The 23286-nt window shown below is 44.0% G+C and overlaps 2 protein-coding genes across 3 annotated transcripts in view; both read right to left on the bottom strand.

Annotated features, from left to right (window-relative positions):
* Nucleotides 1-6741, bottom strand: part of MAP2K5 (mitogen-activated protein kinase kinase 5) — a 146282-nt gene extending 139541 nt beyond the window's left edge. For both annotated transcript variants that reach the window (XM_062501727.1, XM_062501728.1), the window contains exons 1-3: nt 6563-6741; nt 3471-3519; nt 490-557 (exon numbers count right to left, since the gene is read on the bottom strand). In XM_062501727.1, the coding sequence (XP_062357711.1) occupies nt 490-557; nt 3471-3519; nt 6563-6697 (252 nt within the window). In that variant the 5' untranslated portion in view covers nt 6698-6741. The remainder of the gene's footprint in view (nt 1-489; nt 558-3470; nt 3520-6562) is intronic.
* An 8672-nt stretch (nt 6742-15413) lies between these two features.
* On the bottom strand, nt 15414-17958 carry C13H15orf61 (chromosome 13 C15orf61 homolog). The gene is made up of 2 exons (XM_062501726.1): nt 17619-17958; nt 15414-15755 (listed from the first exon to the last, which is right to left on the bottom strand). Exons 1-2 carry the CDS (start codon nt 17956-17958, stop codon nt 15628-15630), a joined length of 468 nt encoding a protein of 155 aa, XP_062357710.1. The 3' UTR covers nt 15414-15627.
* Nucleotides 17959-23286: the final 5328 nt, after the last annotated feature.

Below are 23286 nucleotides of genomic sequence, written 5' to 3'. Positions count from 1 at the left end.
GGGGAAAAAAAAGAGATGAAAAAACTCAACAGGGGGGAGAAAAAAATTAAAAAGAGATGAAAAAAATCAACGGGGGGAAAAAATGATGAAAAAAAATCAACAGGGAGAAAAAAGAAATTTGAAAAGAGATGAAAAAATCAACAGGGGGAAAAAAAAAGAGATGAAGAAAATCAACAGGGGAAAAAAAAAAAGAAATTTAAAAGAGATGAAAAAATCAACAGGGGAAAAAAAGAGAAGAAAAAATCAACAGGGGGGAGAAAAAATTAAAAAGAGATGAAAAAAATCAATGGGGGGGAAAAAAAAGAAATTTAAAAAGAGATGAAAAAATCAACAGGGGAAAAAAAAAGAAATTTAAAAAGAGATGAAAAAATCAATGGGGGGGGAAAAAAGAGAAGAAAAAATCAACAGGGGGGAGAAAAAATTTATAAAAGTGGGGAAAATAAAAAGGGAAAAACCCCCAAAAAGGAGGATTTGGGGTGTTTGACTTACATAGGAGAGCATGGCCTTCATCTCCTCGTCGCTCCTGACCGTGATCCGATCTCCATCCTCATCCTCGTCTGCCGGGACAGCAGGGAGGGAGAGCAGGGACAGCGTGAGCAGCACAGCCCTCGCGGGACTCGGGGCACCAAATGAAACCACGGGATAAAAACATGGGGAGAAAACCCCCAAAGAACCAAACGAACCCCAAAGAACCAAACGAACCCAAAAAAAAACAAACGAACCCCAAAGAACCAAACAAACCCAAAAAAAAACCAAATAAACCCAAAATAACCCAAACAAATCCCAAAAGAACCAAACGAACCCCAAAGAACCAAACAAACCCCAAAAAAAAACAAACGAATCCCAAAAAAAACAAACCCCAAAGAACCAAACAAACCCCAAAAGAACCCAAACAAACCCCAAAGAACCAAACAAACCCAAAAGAACCAAATAAACCCAAAAAAACCCAAACAAATCCCAAAAGAACCAAACAAATCCCAAAAGAACCAAACGAACCCCAAAAAAACCCAAACAAATCCCAAACAAACCCCAAAAAACCCCAAAAAAACCCCAAACCTGGAATTGTGGCCTTTGTTAAAGCTGCATTAATGCACAGATACAATGGGAAATATTTATTTTAAATTAGGACAAACCAACAAAAATAAATCATATTAATTGTAAATGTTGTTTGTTGGTTTTAATTACAGCACCCCCAAAATAAAAATTTAAAAAAAATAATAAAAATAGTAAATAAATCGATAGATAGATAAATAAATAAATAGATTGATAAATAGATATATAAATAAATAAATATATCTATAAATAAATAGATCGATAAATAAATAGATAAATAGATAGAAAATAGATAAATAAATATAGATAGATAAAAAATAAATAGATAAATAGATAAATAAATAAATAAATAGATAAAAAATAAATAGATAAATAAATAGATAGATAAATAAATAAAGATAGGTAAATAATTAAATAAATAGATAAATAGATAAAGAAAGAAAGAAATAAAGAGGTAAATAAATAAATAAATAAATAGACAGACAAATAAATAAATAAATATGAAAATAAATAGATTGATAAATAAATAGATAAATAAATAAATAAATAGAAAATAGATAAATAAATAAACAAATAAATAAACATAGATAAAAAATAAATAGATAGATAGATAGATAAATAAATATATAAATAAATAGATTAAAAATAGATAAATAAATAAATATAATTAAATAAATAAATAGATAAATAATTAAATAAATATATAAATAATTAAATAAATAGATAAACGAATAGATAAATAAATAAATAAATAAATATATTATACATAAATAAATAAATAAATAAATAAATAGATATATAGATAGATAAATAAATAAATGATGAAATAAATAGATAAATAAATAACTGGATAGAGAAATAAATAACTGGATGGAAAAAGAAATAACTGGATAGAGAAATAAATAAAAAAATAGATAAAAAATAGATAAATAAATAAATGAATAGATAGATGGATAGATAGATAAATAAATAAATGATGAAATAAATAGATAAATAAATAATGTGATAGAGAAATAAATAACTGGATGGATAAAGAAATAAATAAAGAAAGAACTGGATGGATAAAGAAAGAAATAAAGAAAGAACTGGATGGATAAAGAAATAAATAAAGAAAGAACTGGATGGATAAAGAAATAAATAAAGAAAGAACTGGATGGATAAAGAAATAAATAAAGAAAGAACTGGATGGATAAAGAAAGAAATAAAGAAATAACTGGATAGAGAAATAAATAAAAAAATAGATAAAAAAATAGATAAATAAATAAATGAATAGATAGATGGATAGATAGATAGATAAATAAAAGATGAAATAAATAGATAAATAAATAATGTGATAGAGAAATAAATAACTGGATGGATAAAGAAAGAAATAAAGAAAGAACTGGATGGATAAAGAAATAAATAAAGAAAGGACTGGATGGATAAAGAAAGAAATAAAGAAAGAACTGGATAGAGAAATAAATAAAAAAATAGATAAAAAAATAGATAAATAAATAAATGAATAGATAGATGAATAGATAGATGGATAGATAGATGGATAGATAGATAGATAAATAAAAGATGAAATAAATAGATAAATAAATAATGTGATAGAGAAATAAATAACTGGATGGATAAAGAAACAAATAAAGAAAGAACTGGATGGATAAAGAAAGAAAGAAATAAAGAACTGGATGGATAAAGAAAGAAATAAAGACATAACTGGATGGATAAAGAAAGAAATAAAGAAAGAACTGGATGGATAAAGAAATAAATAAAGAAAGAACTGGATGGATAAAGAAAGAAATAAAGAAATAACTGGATGGATAAAGAAAGAAATAAAGAACTGGATGGATAAAGAAAGAAATAAAGAAAGAACTGGATGGATAAAGAAATAAATAAAGAAAGAACTGGATGGATAAAGAAATAAATAAAGAAAGAACTGGATGGATAAAGAAAGAAATAAAGAAATAACTGGATGGATAAAGAAAGAAATAAAGAACTGGATGGATAAAGAAAGAAATAAAGAAAGAACTGGATGGATAAAGAAATAAATAAAGAAAGAACTGGATGGATAAAGAAACAAATAAAGAAAGAACTGGATGGATAAAGAAATAAAGAAAGAACTGGATGGATAAAGAAATAAATAAAGAAAGAACTGGATGGATAAAGAAAGAAATAAAGAAAGAACTGGATGGATAAAGAAAGAAATAAAGAACTGGATGGATAAAGAAATAAATAAAGAAAGAACTGGATGGATAAAGAAATAAATAAAGAAAGAACTGGATGGATAAAGAAAGAAATAAAGAACTGGATGGATAAAGAAATAAATAAAGAAATAACTGGGTGGATAAAGAAATAAATAAAGAAAGAACTGGGCAGGTGAAGGGAGGAAGGAAGGAATCACTCGGGGATTGTTTGATGGAAGCCCCACTCACACTCAAACGCCGTGGTCGTTGCATCTGGTAAAACTTGACCAATGACATCCTAAAAATGTCACGGAAAATTAATAAAGGTTAAAAAAACAGACAAAAAAACAGCACACCAAAAAACACAAAAAAAAACCCCAAAAAACCCCAAAAAAATAACTGAAAAAAAAACAAAAAAACCCCAAAATACCCAAAAAAGCAAAAAAAAACCAAAAAAACCCCAAAAAACCCAAAAAAACCACAAAAAACAAAAAAAAACCACAAAAAACAAAAAAAACACAAAAAAAACAAAAAAAAAACCCAAAAAACCAAAAAAACCAAAAAAACCCCCAAAACCCAAAAAATACCCAAAAAAACCCAAAAAAGCAAAAAAAACCCAAAAACTCCCCCCAAAAAAACCTCAAAAACAACCAATAAAAAAACCCCAAAAAACCCCAAAAAAACCAAAAAAAAAACCCAAAAAATACCCAAAAAAATCCCCAAAAAAGCAAAAAAATACCAAAAAACCACAAAAAACAAAAAAAACCACAAAAAACAAAAAAACCACAAAAAAAACAAAAAAAAACCCCAAAAAACCAAAAAAAACAAAAAAAACCCCCAAAACCCAAAAAATACCCAAAAAAACCCAAAAAAGCAAAAAAAACCCAAAAACTCCCCCCAAAAAAACCTCAAAAACAACCAAAAAAAAAACCCCAAAAAACCCCAAAAAAACCAAAAAAAAACCCAAAAAATACCCAAAAAAATCCCCAAAAAAGCAAAAAAATACCAAAAAAACCCCAAAAAACCCCAAAAAACCACAAAAAACAAAAAAAACCACAAAAAACAAAAAAACCACAAAAAAAACAAAAAAAAAACCCAAAAAACCAAAAAAACCAAAAAAACCCCCAAAACCCAAAAAATACCCAAAAAAACCCAAAAAAGCAAAAAAACCCCAAAAACTCCCCCCAAAAAAACCTCAAAAACAACCAAAAAAAAACCCCCAAAAAACCCCAAAAAAACCAAAAAAACCCCCAAAAAATACCCAAAAAAATCCCCAAAAAAACCCAAAAAGCCCAAGAATTGAGGGATTGGGAACGGGATTTTGGATTCTTGATTTTCGATTTTTGATTCTTGATTTTTTGATTTTTAATTTTTAATTTTTGATTTTTAATTTTTGATTTTTGATTTTTGATTTTTGATTTTTGATTTTTAATTTTTAATTTTTGATTCTTTATTTTTGATTTTTAATTTTTAATTTTTGATTTTTGATTTTTAATTTTTGATTTTTATTTTTTGATTTTTGCTGGCACCACACGAGAACTTCCATTACTTTTATAACCAACCACACCTTTATTTCATTTCATTTCATTTCACTCCCCAGTGGGGTAAATAAACACCCACTGCAGTCCTGAGTGGGGTAAATAAACACCCACTGCACTCACGAGTGGGGTAAATAAACACCCACTGCAGTCACGAGTGGGGTAAATAAACACCCACTGCACTCACGAGTGGGGTAAATAAACACCCACTGCACTCACGAGTGGGGTAAATAAACACCCACTGCAGTCCCGAGTGGGGTAAATAAACACCCACTGCACTCCTGAGTGGGGTAAATAAACACCCACTGCACTCACGAGTGGGGTAAATAAACACCCACTGCAGTCCCCAGTGGGGTAAATAAACACCCACTGCAGTCCTGAGTGGGGTAAATAAACACCCACTGCAGTCCCCAGTGGGGTAAATAAACACCCACTGCACTCCTGAGTGGGGTAAATAAACACCCACTGCACTCACGAGTGGGGTAAATAAACACCCACTGCAGTCCCCAGTGGGGTAAATAAACACCCACTGCAGTCCCCAGTGGGGTAAATAAACACCCACTGCAGTCACGAGTGGGGTAAATAAACACCCACTGCACTCCTGAGGAAGCAGAGCATCCCTGGGTGCAGATGGACCAGAACCAGGGCAGGGAAGGGGCTGAGGCCCACGGGGACCCCACAGAGCCCCAGCCCGGCCAGGGGAAAAGCCCCCACGAGCAGGTGTGGCCCCAGCCCAGGTGCAGAGCCCGACCCTTTTCCTGAGCAGGGAATGTTCCTTCCCAAAGCACAGCTTTTTCCATCCGTGCCTCGCCCACCCCAAGGCACGGAGGAGGGGATGCCCCGACCTGGAGATGTCCCTGCTCAGGGTAGGGGATTTGGGGACTCTCGAGGTTCCTTCCAGCCCTGCCCAACCCACGGCACGATGCTCCCTCCTGGCCCCTCCCAAAACCTCGGATCACCGCTGCTGTCCCGGGACGGGCATTTTTTGTCAATCCCTACCAAAACCACTTCTGCCATTAAAACCTTCAGCCGAAATACACGAGAACAACACTTCCCACCATCCAGGGAGGGACCCGGACACCCCCTTGGCACAGAGCGGGGCAGGGTGGCACCTCCCGCATCCCCCGGGCTGGGACAGGGATCCCGGTGACATCCCCTGGGATGGGACAGGGATCCCGGTGACATCCCCTGGGATGGGTGAGGGATCCCGGTGACATCCAAAGGGATGGGACAGGGATCCCGGTGACATCCCCTGGGATGGGAGAGGGATCCCGGTGACATCCAAAGGGATGGGACAGGGATCCCGGTGACATTCCCTGGGATGGGACAGGGATCCCGGTGACATCCAAAGGGATGGGACAGGGATCCCGGTGACATCCAAAGGGATGGGTGAGGGATCCCGGTGACATCCAAAGGGATGGGACAGGGATCCCGGTGACATCCCCTGGGATGGGACAGGGATCCCGGTGACATCCAAAGGGATGGGAGAGGGATCCCGGTGACATCCCCTGGGATGGGACAGGGATCCCGGTGACATCCCCTGGGATGGGTGAGGGATCCCGGTGACATCCCCTGGGATGGGTGAGGGATCCCGGTGACATTCCCTGGGATGGGACAGGGATCCCGGTGACATCCAAAGGGATGGGACAGGGATCCCGGTGACATCCCCTGGGATGGGTGAGGGATCCCAGTGACATCCCCCGGGCTGGGACAGGGATCCCGGTGACATCCCCCGGGCTGGGACAGGGATCCCGGTGACATCCCCCGGGCTGGCTCAGGGCTCCGATCCCCTCCCTCGCTCACCAGCACATCCCTGAAGAGCAGCTGCGGTGCGGAGTGCACGGTCCAGTCCACGGCGGCTCCGTCGGGGATCTGGATGCGGATGACGAGCGCCTGGCTGTCCATGGCGCCGGAGGGGCCGCAGAGCAGCCAGAGCATCCCCGCCCCGCGGGCTCACATGCTGCGGAACCGGGCCGGGCCGGGCCGAGCCGAGCCGGGCCGGGCGCTGCCCGCACCGCCCTCCCGCAGGAAGGAGCCGCTGCCCCGGAACCAAAACGGAGCCCCGGGAGGAGGGGATGTAGAGCGGGAGGAGGAGGAGGAGGAAGGGGAGGAGGCGGCGCCGGCTGCTCCGTGTTGGGTTGTGTTCTCGTATTGTGCCGTGTGCTCCGGCAGGAAAAGCGCAGCCGGGCCAGGCTGGGATCCCCGCTGGAAGCGATGCGGAGTCCGCGGACGGAGGGGCTGGGGCTGCTCCCGGGGTTCGGTCCGGGTTGTCCCAACGCAAAAACAAACACGAACACGTGGACCGTGCCAGCTGCGCCGGGAAAACCTGCCCAGGAGATGGGGGAGTCACTGGAAGTGTCCAGGGATGTCCGAATGTGTCGCTCGGGGACACGGGACGGATTTGGGGGTGCTGGGTGAGGTTGGGCTCGGTGAGCCCCAAGGTCTCCCCCAGCCCTCGTGGTTCTGTGCCCATCCCTGCCCGTCCTGCAGAGCAAACCGGGAATGGGATCTGGGAACGGGAACTGGAAACGGGCTGTGGGAATGGGAACTGAGAATGGGCTATGGGAACAGGCTCTAGGAACGGGAACCAGGAATGGCTCTGGGAACAGGAACAGGCACTGGGAATGGGAACCAGGAATGGCACTGGGAATGGGAACAGGCACTGGGAATGGGAACCAGGAATGGCACTGGGAATGGGAACAGGCACTGGGAATGGGAACAGGCACTGGGAATGGGAACCAGGAATGGCACTGGGAACAGGAACAGGCACTGGGAATGGGAACCAGGAATGGCACTGGGAATGGGAACCAGGAATGGCACTGGGAATGGGAACAGGCACTGGGAATGGGAACCAGGAATGGCACTGGGAACAGGAACAGGCACTGGGAATGGGAACCAGGAATGGCACTGGGAATGGGAACAGGCACTGGGAATGGGAACCAGGAATGGCACTGGGAACAGGAACAGGCACTGGGAATGGGAACCAGGAATGGCAGTGGGAACAAGAACAGGCACTGGGAAGGGGAACAGGCTCTGGGAATGGGTACTAGGAATGGCACTGGGAACAGGAACAGGCACTGGGAATGGGAACCAGGAATGGCTCTGGGAACAGGAACAGGCACTGGGAACAGGAACAAGCTCTGGGAATGGGAACCAGGAATGGCTCTGGGAACAGGAACAGGCACTGGGAAGGGGAACAGGCTCTGGGAATGGGTACCAGGAATGGCTCTGGGAACGGGAACAGGCTCTGGGAACGGGAACAGGCTCTGGGAATGGGTACCAGGAATGGCTCTGGGAACAGGAACAGGCTCTGGGAACGGGAACAGGCTCTGGGAATGGGAACCAGGAATGGCTCTGGGAACAGGAACAGGCTCTGGGAATGGGTACCAGGAATGGCTCTGGGAATGGGAACAGGCACTGGGAAGAGGAACAGGCTCTGGGAATGGGTACCAGGAATGGCTCTGTGAATGGGAGCAGGCTCTGGGAACAGGAACAGGCTCTGGGAATGGGTACCAGGAATGGCTCTGGGAACAGGAACAGGCTCTGGGAATGGGTACCAGGAATGGCTCTGGGAATGGGAACAGGCACTGGGAAGAGGAACAGGCTCTGGGAATGGGAACAGGCTCTGGGAACAGGAACAGGCTCTGGGAATGGGTACCAGGAATGGCTCTGGGAACAGGAACAGGCTCTGGGAATGGGTACCAGGAATGGCTCTGGGAATGGGAACAGGCACTGGGAAGAGGAACAGGCTCTGGGAATGGGAACAGGTTCTGGGAACAGGAACAGGCTCTGGGAATGGGTACCAGGAATGGCTCTGGGAACAGGAACAGGCTCTGGGAATGGGTACCAGGAATGGCTCTGGGAATGGGAACAGGCACTGGGAAGAGGAACAGGCTCTGGGAATGGGAACAGGTTCTGGGAACAGGAACAGGCTCTGGGAATGGGTACCAGGAATGGCTCTGGGAACAGGAACAGGCTCTGGGAATGGGTACCAGGAATGGCTCTGGGAACAGGAACAGGCTCTGGGAATGGGTACCAGGAATGGCTCTGGGAACAGGAACAGGCTCTGGGAATGGGTACCAGGAATGGCTCTGGGATGGGAGCTGGTGTCCCACCGCTGCCTGTCCCTTCCCCTCTGCCCCCCCAGCCCCATGTCCAGGGCTCGTGTCCGGGTACCCTTTCTGGACATCTGGTACATCCTTCCCCGGCTGTCAGTGATGCCACTGGAGCCAGCCCGGTCCAAAGCACGACCCTTCTTTCTGAGGGAAGAAAATCCCTGCCCACCTCAGCAAGCCAGAACGTGTTCTGCCAGCTCTGCCATCCAAAACGCCAAGTTCAGCTTTCAGAACAAGCTTTTCACTGCCACAAGTCACAGGGAAAGCTCTCTGCTCCACACAGCTCTGCGGCATAAAACAATGCACTTCTTTATTTATTTTATTTTTTTTTAACAGAACAGCATTAATCTCAATTGTGGGCTATTGATCTGTGCATTTTATCACACTCTCTCACATTATCATCTCTGACAAACTGGACTATTTGAGTTATTTTATCAATTTAGAGGGGGGAAGTGGGAGGTATATTTAATTCCTGAAACGTCTTCAAGCTTCTTCATATTCCAATTCTACTTTGTTTGAGCTTTAGGAAAAAAAAAAAAAAATCAATGGCCATTAACAGAGATAAATTCTCTCTCTGTTCAATAACTTTATAATTTAGATCCCATACTAAAAATTAATAGAGCCCCAGCTCCTAAGGATCTAGGGGACTGGTGGTGCCCACACAGACATCTTTCTGCTCAAATGAACCTTTTACCTGCAGTCCCTGTGTACCTTTCACTCAGCTCCATTTCAATCAGATTCATTTTCTATTAAATTTTAAAGAATGGGACACAAAATGATGGGATTTCTATAGACCTGCAATTTTTCTAGAATGTCTTCTTCATTTACGAGGCTATGGGGAAAACCAACTCAATTTGCCAAATTTGCATAAATATTACGTCGATTTTCCAGGGCTAATCATAACCTTAATCCCCCATTCTGATTTGTGTAATCAAACTTGAAGGGTTTTTATATCTTAAGAAGTACAGCACGTCAAGCACTTGTTTATTGATACAGGCTTGGTTTTTGCCACAGGCTTCTTTAAAACCCAAGTTTAATCAGAAATTCTCAAGTTGAAACACGCCATTTTAAACAAATGGATATTTATTTTATCATCCTGCAGAAGTTTTGTCGTGAGATGTCACGATTTCTTTTTATAGATTGTTCCTTAATGCTGGGGGGGAAATTGAGAACACAATGCAAGTTTTGTGGTTTTTTTTTAAATATAAAAAATATCCTTCGAGTTCTGCATTTGAGTAGCCCAAGAATCTTCCCCTCAACAAGTTCGAGTTCCCAGTGCAAGGATTTCAGAATCCCCACTAAAAAACAACACAGCAGCCTGATTTTCCCCCCTAAATGCAGACAGCACAACATTTATAACCACGTCTCCAAAATCTCCCCCTAAGGAAACACCACAAAATCCACAAAGGAACGACTTAGCAATGCTTGTGAAGCCCACAACCTCTTTACATCTTTTTTAATTTTTAAAATTTTGTGGGTTTTTTTTTTTTTAAATTTCTGAAGGGGAAACCTCCTCCCTTGGTGGCTCCCAGCAGCTGCAGCCACTTGCAGTGTGCTGCTGCTCTCTGCTGCTTTCCAGAGCCACTGGAGAGGACTGAGAGCATCCCGAGGTGGCCACGGCGAGGAAATAAATATTTAATTTCCAGGGGAAAAAAAGCAGAATGCTGACACGGGAGGGGAGGGGGGGGGGGAAAAAAATCATTGGAATCTCACAGGAGTCTCCGTGAGGATGGAAAAAATGCTGTCTCCCAGTGGTTTGCTTAGCAGGATAAATTTGCAGGGTCCTCCAAAAGTTAAGGAAATCAGTTATTACTTTTTGAATGGCCACTGCAAAGGAAGTTGCCCAATACAAGTAATTTTCTGTCTTTTCCCTGTCACAAACATCCTGTAACGGAGGTTTGGGTGCCTCCACCAGAATTCTGTAAAAAGAAGAGGGAGGAAAACAAGAGCTGAGTTGAATATTCGTGTGGCAGGGTGTGGATTCAGGTTTTCCTTGCCCTGAGGAGGGAGGTGGGAGCTCGATCCCAGCAGTGGGTCAGCTGAAAATGAATTAAAACCAGAATTAGGATTCCCAATTCCCCCAGTCCTGCACTCATCCCCTTGGATAAAAGGGAAGAGGCACAGGGAAGATAAGATGCTGAGGACAGAAAATGCTATGATTTTTTTTCTGGATCCTACTCAGCATCTCCATTGACCTGATCATTATTAGAATTTTTCCAGCTGTCACCTAGGAATAATGTTACATAATAATTTATTATGTAAAAGGCTAAATAACTCCCGTTTCACTCTTAAAATATTTTGGAATAATGTGTCACCAGTGCTGTGCCACCTTACCTGGAATTTAGACACGGAGTATAAAACACACCTGGAGGAATCGGGATTCACCAAATTCAATTTATCATCCCTGCACCAGTTTCTAGGCTGGAATTATAAATAAAAAAAAAGGACTAACTCTTCAGTTTTCTAGAAAAAATGGCACCTGGTGGTTGTTTTAGCAGCACATATTTCCTTGTCTTTTTTTGGAAAGATATTAATACCTAACTTTCTGTGTTGATAAATAACGTATCATGGTGAAATTCACTTTTTTTTTTTTTCTCCTTTCACTTGCCTGTGAATGCAGCAAGCTGAATTCCCTGAGGCTCGTGAAAAATAGGTCAGCAGTGTCCAGGCTTTAGTCTAAAGATATTCTTCCCTGGAAAGACTCACCAAGTGCAGCGTGGAGAGATTCAGATTCCTTAAAAATGGCACTAAAACTTCCAGCAAACTTCCCACTGCCCCTCTCGGGCACTCTGCAGTTTCTCTGGAACAAGAAAGGACTGTTTGGGACCCAAATGTCAGGAAATAAATTCGTATTTTCAGTTCACAGGGCAATTCACTGCCCTCCAACACATCTCAGAGCTCTTTTTTCACAGTAAACTTTGTATTCTTGTTCAAAAATCAGTGTTCTGATATTTACATTTCAAAGTTCCCTTGATCAGAATTTTTGTCTGAAGGATTGCTTTTAATCACGTTTTCCACTTTTAATTCTATTGGGATTATTAATATCACTGCAAGTAATAAATTGGTTTTATAATTAACTACAACAGGGCTCATAAAAGTGATGCAACTACTTTCAAAGTCACTCTTAAGTTGTTTGTGTTGTACTTTTTAGGACTTAAATGCAAAGCCAACATCTTATTCTTTTCTAGAAAAGAAAAGAAATCTTTTAAGCAAACTTGCAATATATTAGTGACAGTTTTGATTCTGCGTTTCCTGGCTGCAATGCTGAAGCTGCCACTTTTTCTTAGGTGTATTTGAACTGAAAAATACAGCCCAAAATTTAAATCATGACTTCTGTTTTCCAGAAATGGGGGGGGAAATTAAGACAACTCTCAGAATTATGAACTTTTCTGTAGTGAACATGATGAAGGAGCTACAGCAAAAGCCAATATAAATTAAATGGCCACAGTAAATAATACATGAAGCAGAATCCCCTTTGCTTCAGGAAAAGTTGCTTTAAACCAGAGGCCTAAGGGCATTCAGCCATTAAAAATACCTAAATTTCATTCAATAATAACAACATACAGCAGGGAGATGTAGAATTATGGTTTGTGAGGGGATTTAGATCAACACACAAGGTAAGGTGAGGACAGATTTAAATTCTACCTAAGTCACTGGAAGGTCAGCAGGAGAAAAGCTCTGGATATTGCTCCAGGGAAAGAGAGGGGAGCAGGCAAGGAGCACAAAAACTGATTTTTCACACAAGATGAGAGTACCAATCGTAAATATTTAGGAGTTCCAATCCAATCTTTAAATCCAGAATTAATTTACAAAAGTTAAGGACTTTACGTTGAACCGGGTCCACCCGCAAGTAGTTCATCAACTGGTGATAAGGAGTGATACTAAATCTACAAATATTCCAACAGAATCAACTGCCTGCACCACGTTTTCATCACCAGCACCAAAACTTCAGGAAAATAAACAAACCCACCAGCGTTTAAGCAAAATTTGGAGGAGACAGCAGCAGCCAGGGGCATTTCTTGGGGTAGCTCGTTAGCACCGCAGAGGCTCTGGCGAAACATTTATCAACCACACAAAAAGGTCTGCAAGTGAAATATAGTAATTAAGAGCAGGGGTTTATCGATTGTGTGGCTTAAGTAATTTTGCAGAAGCCACGTAAGATTTAATAAGTATAAGTAGTTAAAGATCCTGCCTCGGCTCTGCCATTAGAGCGCAACTGAGGCGGTGAAAAAGATCAGCTGAACGTTGTGTTGATTACCACCTTATCTTTGAAAGGCAATTAAGCACCTCAATCATTGCAACAAGATTTGATTGTGCAGCCTTTATTGGACATTGATCTTTCAGCAGAGCAGCTGCATTTCCCATTAATTTACAGGAGCAGAGTTTAACTGGGACACCCGAGCCCGCTGACCTGGCTCAGGGGTGACACCAGCAGCTCCTCCAGCTTCAGGTGCCCCCAAGAATCGTTAATTTTTAAAGAGGTGCTACAAGGAGGAGCCACCCGATCCTCGGGGTTTTGTTTCTCTGGAGTAGTTAAGGGAGGTGAAACAAAACTCTGGGACCTCATCTCTCCCTCATTTAAACGTCAGCAAAGAGATAATTAAGGCGAGGCTTGTAAGGGGAACTAAACTTTATTTCAAGTGGGAGGCGGGGAAAATCGAATCTCTCCCAAGTCAGAAAGGTCATTTTGTGGATCAATTATTCCTGAGTGCTGCAGACATTTTTGAGACGTGGTACAAACCTTCCTGGCCCTCAGTATCTATCACGTGAGTGGTACAGAACAGATGCCATGAAGTTGGCATTTATAGCACCAGTGAAAAGTCAAACGAAAGGTTTTATCTTTGAGAAGAAGCCACCGGGTTTGTGTTATGCTTACGAGGATGATTCCAACACGATTTAGTAACTCAAGTTATCCTTACAAAGAGCTCATGCTGCCCCTGAAGAGCTCCCACCCAAGCCTCAGTGAGAGGAATGAGTGATGCCATAGCTGCACTCTGCCCTCAGCCATCTCCCAGTTCATCCTTTAGCACCATCAACTTCCTAAGAGCAAGAGGTCCATTGATTTTCATGTAATACAAGAAAATATTACATTTGCTTAATTGTTACACAGTGAGCTCATTGAACAGATCAGGGCTCTGTTTAATGGTGCCAGCAGCACGCAGTGGCAGCAATCAATAGAGCAGTTTGTCAGAGATGTTCTCCAAGGAGCCCTGCCCATCACTGCGTGGACAGGGGTGCTGCTGCATTTATTGGAAAACAGGTAAGCAAAGTCAGCAGCGCCCATTATCAGAAATCAAACGAGCTGCAGCTCCACTGAAGAGCTGTATTTATGGTCTGGTAATTAAAAACCATTTTATCAACCTTGTGTTGAGCCTAAAGCTTTACAGCCAGGTATTGATGAGCTCTGTGGCAATGAATGAGCAGTGTTTGACTTTAAACTTATGAGCTGCAGTGAAAACCAGCTCTGAGGAAAACGTTACCTGCAGTTTTTCTTATTAATGAGGATGCTTGCAATGCCATCTCTTCATCTTGGAGACATTTAACTTGTGGCAAGAATATTCTGCAAAACTTGACACTTCTCTGATTCAAGTGTTCAGTGCTGCTTTTAGAAAAGCCACACGTGCTGCTTCACTAAGTGAGAAACACTTCTACTATCTGGAATTAAGTCTGCAAGAATTTAAATTACATTACACTGTAGTCATAGCTTGATAGTCATTCATTGAGGAGAAGTGATTACCCCTCAAACCAGCCCTCTAACCTTTATTTTTGACTGATGAAAACTGAAACTACCAACTTCCATCACCAGCTGTTAATTGCTGGCACAAAATCCCAGCACCCAGCAATAGATCCTGTCCCATTTCCATTAATTTCCTTCCTGCTCCCATTAATTCCACGTTTCCACCATCCAAATACTTGCCCTTTCTTATTGCCCAGGTTTCCAACTGATATGAAGTCATTTTGTCATTGTTTGTGCATAAAGTTGTGCTTGCATACAGTTGGAGCAATCAGTTATTTTGCATCCAAAACACTGAGATGTTCTTGTATAACTCTTCTCATTCTCCTCACTAATTAAAAATACCAGTGAATTAGCACAGGGGACTAAATCTTCTACATCACTTACATTTTGTACTCACCTATAAAGCAATCAGAAGAAAAATAACACACATCTGGAGCTCAAGAATTGCCAAAGATAAAAGCATGAGATATCTTTTGGATATTTTATTTAAATATCATTTCAAGAAATGCCAAACAGCCATTTTGCACTTCTTTTAGAGTGGGGCTTTTTTTCCCCCCAAGGGCTCTTCCAGGTGATTGTGCCTACTCAGTACCACAGATTCATTCAGACATTCACAGAGTTAGAGCTGTGACAATGAACTAATTGTGAAATATCTAGCCAGGATGTACACCTGAGCAGCTTTACCTTTTCAGGGACACTCTGGAAATGTCAGGCTCCTTGCCCACAGGCTGCAGTTCAGTTCTCTGAGCTGATAAATGCATCTCTTTAAATGACCACAGCTTTGTCCAGCAGCACCAGTCCCTGACCTCCAGCCATACCTTCAGAAATTCTAATTCTTCCACTTCAAAGACCTCTGCAGCAAAAATAAACCTCTCACGACCAAAAAGTCCACGCAGCTTCCTGAAACAGCACACTGAGCATGAGAACACAGTGTAAAAACCGAGTTTTTGAGTTGTTTTCAGTCAAAGGCAGCAGGTATTTGTAGCACAGGACCCACCAGAGGACAGGTATGCAGTTCAGTACATGGCTCCTTCATCTTCTTTATTTAGAAAATAAATAGTGACTGGGCCATGGCTGGTGTGAACAGTCTCTGTGACACGGGCAAAGAACCAGGAGCCAATTCCATACAGGAAAGTTGGGATGCCTGAGGAGAGAGAAAAACAACACGTCACACACACACAGAGCTAGCCAGGGAAATCCAAACTGCAAATTCACATGAGTCCAAAATGAAACGACAGGGAAAACATTGCTGGAAAAGCTGCCTTGGAAATGTTCTGTCTTTATTTAAAGGCAGCAATCAGTGCTCAACACCTTTCCTGATGACACGAGGCAGGAAGCAGCAATATGCAGGAATTATTAGAAAAAGAAAACAAGAGGAGAACAGCATGAAAGAAGTGAAACATTGCCATGTACACGAGATTTCTACTGATTAAATATATATATTTGTATCTCCAAATACTAAACCCAAACTCCCCGAACATCCACTGAAGTTATTGGAGTGGGTATCAGAGCAGAAATTTAAAAAGTAGGCAGGGAATCCACAGACCAACATGAAGCTGCTCTGGGGAAAATCAGATCAGCAGTCAAAACTACCAACTCTAACAGAACTGAGATAGATATATATAGATATATAAAGATATAGATATATATATTCTATTTATTAGAAGGGAAAAACAGAGGTGGATTTAGGCCCCAAATTCAGAAACACTGAATTTCACATGCTTGAATCCAAGTGCTTAAAAACAGGATTCTGAGGGAAATATAATGCTTTTTAATCATGTTTTCCAGTCATTTAAATATGAAACATGAAGGGTGGTTGTGAGAAAAACAAAGGTGTGACTGGGTGGAGGGAAAAAAAAAACAAATTTAAAGGTGCTATTAAGAAATAAATCCTTATATTTTCTCACTGTGTCATTCTGGAAAGATCAGAAAATTTAGACCAGCGTTCAAGTTTTGAAAAAAAAAAAAAAAAAAGAAAAAGGTCTCTGAAGACTTGTGAAGACAAGGAAATTTTAAAAATTAAATATGATAATAAAAAATGTATTAAATATTATGGCACTGTCATTGCTGGCATTCAAATGACCTTTGGATCTACAGCCAAAATTTTGAAATAATATATTTCAAAACTTAACTGCTTCGATATTAATAAGGTACTGATAAGGCGTTTTTATTATAAAAAATATTTTTTTTTTCCAGCAGCACATTAGGATCAAAGCAGCCTGACCATTCCTGCATCAGACACTGCCTGAAACAGAGATTCGCTTCAGAATCGCTTAGAGGACAAAAGTTCATCCCGGATTCCCGGCTGGAAAACGCTCCCTCCCAAAGGCGTGAGCCGCTTAAATACCAAGCGTGTGATCTGTGCCTGTGGCAAGCGGTGACAGAAACACCAGCTCGGACACACCAAACCCGCCGGGATCGATTTACAGCTCTGCCCCTGCCCTGAGCCCGAGAGAGGCAGAGAGCGCCAGGAGAAAAGAGAGCATTAGGGGAGAAGGGAGCGAGAGGAGTAAGGAGAAAGGGCGAGGGGGAAGAGAAGGAGGAGAGGGGAAAGGACAGAGAGAGTGAAAGAGAGGAATGGGGAACAGAGAAGGTGAGGAGGAAAGAGGGGGAAAGAGGGGGAAAAGAGAGAAAGAGAGGGGAAAGGAGAAGGAAAAGGAGATTGAGAGGGAGCTCGGAGCGGAGCTGCCCGGTCCGAACAGCCGGCCCCAGCGCTCGCTGTCCTCAGACCGCCCCTCATGGAGCTCGCGACATGTCCCTCATGGAGCTCGCGACATGTCCCTCATGGAGCTCGCTGTCCTCAGGCCGTCCATCATGGAGCTCGCTGTCCCTCATGGAGCTCACTGTCCCTCATGGAGCTCGCTGTCCTCAGGCCGTCCATCATGGAGCTCGCTGCCCCTCACGGCGCCCCTCAGGGCTCTCGCTGCCCCTCATGGCGCCCCTGAGAACTCTCCTGCCCCTCACGGCTCTCGCCGCCCCTCACCGCACCGTCCCGGGCCGGACTCACCAGCATTGAGCACCTTGAGGGCGGTGAAGAAGGCGTCCTGCAGCGCCAGGTCCTGCGGCGCGGCGCGGGAGCAGTGGTACTTGATGAAGGGGAAGCAGCCGGTGCGCAGCACCAGGTAGTTGGCGCCGTCCACGGGCCAGTTGAAGTGCGAGAGGCCGAACTGGTCGTTGTGCACCGCGCTGTACTTGACGCAGAACGAGGTCCAGTGGGGCAGGCGGCGCTGCCGCAGGTGCTGGCTCAGCACCTCGGAGGCGGCGGGACGGGCCGGGCCCGGGCCGGGGCCCCGCCACAGCAGCAGCGCCACGGCCGCTCCGTGCAGCGCCCGCAGCAGCGCCCGCATCCCGCGGGGCTCCGCGCCTGGGCCCGCAGCGCGCCTGCGCCGCCCGGGGGCGGGAACCGAGCGGGAACGGAACGGGAACAGAGCGGGAACAGTCCCGGGAACGGAACGGGAACAGAGCGGGAAGAGTCCCGGAAACGGAACGGGAACTGAACGGGAACAGAGCGGGAACAGAGCGGGGAGAGTCCCGGGAACGGAACGGGAACAGAGCGGGGAGAGTCCCGGGAACGGAACGGGAACAGAGCGGGGAGAGTCCCGGGAATGGAACGGGAACGGAACGGGAACAGAGCGGGGAGAGTCCCGGGAACGGAACGGGAACAGAGCGGGGAGGGCCCCGGGAATGGAACGGGAACGGAACGGGAACAGAGCGGGAAGAGTCCCGGGAACGGAACGGGAACGGAACGGGAACAGAGCGGGGAGAGTCCCGGGAACGGAACGGGAACAGAGCGGGAAGAGTCCCGGGAACGGAACGGGAACAGAGCGGGGAGGGCCCCGGGAATGGAACAGGAACGGAACGGGAACAGAGCGGGAAGAGTCGGGAACGGAACGGGAACGGAACGGGAACAGAGCGGGGAGAGCCCCGGGAATGGAACGGGAACGGAACGGGAACAGAGCGGGGAAAGTCCCGGGAACGGAACGGGAACAGAGCGGGGAGAGTCCCGGGAATGGAACGGGAACAGAGCGGGGAGAGTCCCGGGAATGGAACGGGAACAGAGCGGGGAGGGCCCCGGGAAGGAAATGGGAACAGAGCGGGGAGAGCCCCGGGAATGGAACGGGAACGGAGCTGGACAACGGCCCGGGCAGGGAGCGGGAATCGCCGCCCGGCCCGCGTGTCCGGGGCAGGGAACGGAGCTGGGAAGGGGCTGGAGCCCCAGGGGAGGCTGAGGGAGCTGGAAAGGGGCTCAGCCTGGAGAAAAGGAGGCTCAGGAAGGACCTTGTGGCTCTGCACAACTCCCTGACAGGAGGGGCAGTGATGGAGGGTCGGACTCTGCTCCCAGGGAGCAGGGACGGGATGAGGACATCATCGTAAACTACTCCAGGGGAGGCTCAGGTTGGACACCGGGAGGAGTTTCCTCACAGAAAGGTGGGTTAGACACTGGGGCTGCCCAGGGAGCTTTGGAGTCCCCATCCCTGGAGGTGTCCAAGGAATTCCTGCACGTGGCGCTCAGTGCTCTGGGCTGGGGACAAGGCAGGGATCGGGCACAGGTTGGACTCGATGACCTTGGAGGGCTTTTCCAACCCTAGGGATCCATGCCAGACACACCAAGGCTGCCCGTGCTGAGGGGAAGGGACACCCTGAGCCCTGCAGGGAGCGAGGGAGGAGTGGGAGTGCCACCAAAAAAAATGGACAATCGCGTTTTTCGAAAGGTTTTGTGGACACCCGCGTGCTGAGGGAGCACCTGCAGCATCACCCGGGTTCACCTGTGCTCAGCAGAGTTTATCCAGCTGCACTGGGTTTACCTGGCACACCTCCCTAAAAATCTTCCCTTCTGGTGTCAGAACCCTTCAAAGAAATATTTTAAAAGTACAGCCTATGTTCCATTTTTTCGAAGTAAAAGCTAAGGTTTTGAACCATTTAACATTCTATTTGGGAGAGAGGGAAAAAGTCCAGAAAACAGAGAAACAGAAACAGATTTTTTTCTTTCATTAATTGCGAGCAATATCTCAAACTCAGCAATCTTAGACCACTGAACATGTTAATTAATCAATTACTACCCAACAATATGCCCTGTTTATTTACTGAACTACATGTGTGTAGAACAAGTAATTATTAACCATCACCAGCAACAAATTTCCCCTTCACCTCCCAAGTTCACCTCCTTGTAATTAATAGAGCATATAGTTTAGCTTTCATATTTTTCTTTAGTAGTGGTAGCAGTGGCTGAGGATAGAAAATCCTTGGATTCTGGTACAGTGGTGAAGGGCAGAAATAAAGTATTGAACTTCAAGAGTGATACAATGCTGCTGTATTTCATTAATTACATTAATGAAGGTTGTCAGTGTTCGTAGTTCTTAATCCTTTGTTCATCAATGTAACAAATGCCTACAATGAAACGCAGAGGCTGTGTACAAATGTAACTGGGGGTGCCTCAGAGCTACAGTATCCCATTGTTAAATGGATTTTTGAGACGGATTTTTAAGGCTAGCCTGGATTTGTTACCTTAATTTAGAGGGAAGGTAGTGAATTCTCCTGATCTTGAAGTACTGGGGATCTTCCAGGAGAGAGGGAGGGTGAATATTTCATTTCAGAAGACATCTGGAAGTGGTTGTGTTGATAAACTGCTTTTTGTTTTTTGCCCTTCAGAGTTGTCACTGTAAATATGGAAATGTGGGCTAAAACCTTTTTTTTTTTCCTTTTTTATTCTTTTATTCGAGGCTTTAAATCAAAGTACCTAAAGCAGGAGACCCAGTTTCCAGTATCATCAGCTCCAGGTAGCTCTTTCAGGAGAAGGACATGAACAAAATCCACCAAGTGCTGCCAGTTAAACAAAAATCTCCATTTCCAGCTCTGACTCGTGGGGAGCACAAATCCTTTCTTTTAATTGTCTGCATCCTCTGCAGTTGCTGCCAAATCTGCTGTCCCTCACCTCCTTCCATGAGCATTCCTCCACTCCCTGCAGCTGAGGAGCCAGCTCCAGCTTTTGCCCAAATCTGGCATTTTTTGGGGCAGTTTCTGATGAGAAGCCACACTTGGGCCACTTTTAATCTTTTGCTTCACGCTTGTGTTTTCTTCCCATCCAGCTCACGTTCTGAAATTCAATCTACAGTTCAACAACTCTATTACTCTTCTAATGAGTGGGAATAAATAATTCAGTAGTGTGAACAAAAGTATATCCCCGACTTTTTAACAATAGTATTACTCCATTTTAAATCTGCAGTGTTGCTTAAAAAAAAAAATCCCCCTTTTTTTGGCACCAGCAGCATGGGAGCTGAATATGAGAGACTGCAAAGCAGTTTCAATCCTTCCAGCAGCTCAAGGCTCACAAGTGTTAGTAGTAATTAAAAACTTTTTTTTTCCCCCCCCTCTCCCCCTCAAAATACATTTCTCACTTTGCACACGCTGAGAAATCTCTGTCACCACGGGAACTTTGAGGTCACTTGTTTGCTGCAGGAACAGGCTGGGTTTTTCTTTTGTCAGGGCAGAACAAAGCCAGAAGGAAGTGCAGGTTTCATTTCCTCCTAGGACACTGCAGTCTATTAAGTGCCAGTGAACTAATGAGCCTCTCAGACCTTATGTTGTTCTGGCTTGGATCAAGGATTCCTTTTCCTTAACCCTTTGGAAACCAGCTCAAGTGCAGATAAATCCCACCTTGGGAAAATCTCTGTGGGCTCTGGGCTATCCAAACCCAGAGCTACACATGGATGTAAAACGGCAATAAAACCAGGAATTAGTAAATACTCCTGTGGATTTTTATATGGAGCAGGAATCAGCATTTATGCAAATGTTTTTTTCATCTGCAATGAATTAATTCTGTGACCAAAGTGGGAGAGGAAAAAAAAAAACTCCACAAAAAAATAATAACCTCTCGTGCTGAGGGAATCAAATATTTGCTATGAGAAAAAACTGGGTGCTGATCTCATACAACTGCTTGGTCTCACTTAGTATTCGTGTTAAAACTGGTTTTGCCTGAGCTTTTTTGAGAAGTAATCCCCAGGATACTTGCTATTCCTAGGATAACAGTCTCCATTCAACGGGATCTGCTCTTCCGTAGTAAAATGTGGAAGTGGTGTCTGTTGGGCTGTTAAAGATTTGATGGATAAAGATAATTTTACAAATATAATGCTGTCCTTTAACAACAGTGCACAGCAGTTGTGACCAAAAGAGTCACCAGGATCCAGGCCTGCAAAAGTCCTGGAATGCTGGGAATCATAGTGCAAGTAGAATTCTACTGATGAATTAGTGCCATTACTGCTCCTTTTTTGATCATCTAAAAATGACCATGAAAGAACTGCTGCAGAAGTCTTCAGCTAACAGCAAAAGCAGCATAACAACAGAGATGGCTCTGCAGAGGAATGGGGGTTGCTGGGATTACTGATAAAGTGGGGTTATTTAAGTTAAGGCATTTATAGGCAAAAGAACCTTGGAAAGGACCTTAAATCTCATCCCCTTCCACCCGTGCCGTGGCAGGGACACCTCCCACTGTCCCAGGCTGCTCCAAACCCAGTGTCCAGCCTGGCCTTGGGCATTGCAGGGATCCAGGGGCAGCCCCAGATGCTCTGGAGCTTCCAGGTGCTCCCCACCCTCACAGGGAAGGATTCCTTCCTAAAATCTCAACTAACCCCAATCTCCTTCAGTTTGAAGCCGTTCCCTCTTGTCCTGGCGCTCCTCTCTCCATCCTTCTTTTTAAAGGGTCACAATGAGGTCACCCCAAAGCAGGCTGAACAATCCCAGCTCTGCCAAATTTTCCTCCCAACAGAGCTGGGATTGTTCAGCCTGGGGAGGAGGTCTCTGCTCATCCTGGTGGCTCTGGACTCTCTCTGGCAGGTCTAACCCTGGAGCTCCTTTCCTGCCAGCAGCCTTTCAGTGTTCAGCATTTCAGCCTGCTGGAAAGGGAATTTGGGCTCTTTTTTGATCTGCTCCTCCTGCTCTCCTTAGCGTGGAAACACACAATCACAGGATGATTATGTGCAGGGGCTTTTATTGAAGAGCTCTGGGAATCAGGGGTACAAACCCAAATCTGACTCCCACATGGATTTGAGATGAACGTGTTTTTTATACCCTTATATTAATTATTAACCCATATTGTTCTACTGTATACACTGATCATATCCAAGCATGAACTCTTGCCATTTTCATCAGGTCCCCCAAACACCTTTCCTCATGATTCTTATTACAATCAAACAATAATTATATTCAACTACCAATCACCACATTTAACAATCATATCATTTATCATAGATGATTACACAGATGCAGTTTCACCTGATCTAGTTCACTCCCAGGGCCTCGTTCCCTTTCCCAGCCCTACCAGCCCCAACCTTTCTTGCCACCCCCTGAATCTACAATTCCCAGGATTTTAGAAACGTTTTAACCCTATGCTGTCACTCTGAGTCAGTGCCAAAGGCAGCGTGACCCCATTAATAAGATTTTTAACCCACATGCTGAACTTCAGGAATGACAACAGGGACAGGAGGAGCATCAGGATGATCCTGTGCTTTTCAACAAGAGAGGTGGGATGTTCCCAGTGCCAGGCCAGGAATCACAGAGATGTTCTGTCCCAGTTAATGTTACTTCACACACCAGCCCAGAAGGAAAACCAAACCTGTTCTTACAGATGAGGAAGCACTTCCAGAAGCAGGAGCAATGAGCACTTGAACATTTTCTGTTAA

Source organism: Cinclus cinclus, chromosome 13, assembly GCF_963662255.1.
Source record: "Cinclus cinclus chromosome 13, bCinCin1.1, whole genome shotgun sequence".
NCBI classification, from domain to species: Eukaryota; Metazoa; Chordata; class Aves; order Passeriformes; family Cinclidae; genus Cinclus; species Cinclus cinclus.
The sequence above is the reverse complement of the archived record's forward strand: the minus strand, read 5'-3'. Positions and strand labels throughout refer to the sequence as shown.

Coding starts and splice junctions, on each gene's coding strand:
- C13H15orf61 (XM_062501726.1), bottom strand. CDS start 17,958: ATGCGGGCGCTGCTGCGGGCGCTGCACGGAGCGGCCGTGGCGCTGCTG. Junction 15,756..17,618: donor CCTCAAGGTGCTCAATGCTG/GTGAGTCCGGCC, acceptor CTCTCTCCTCAG/GCATCCCAACTTTCCTGTAT.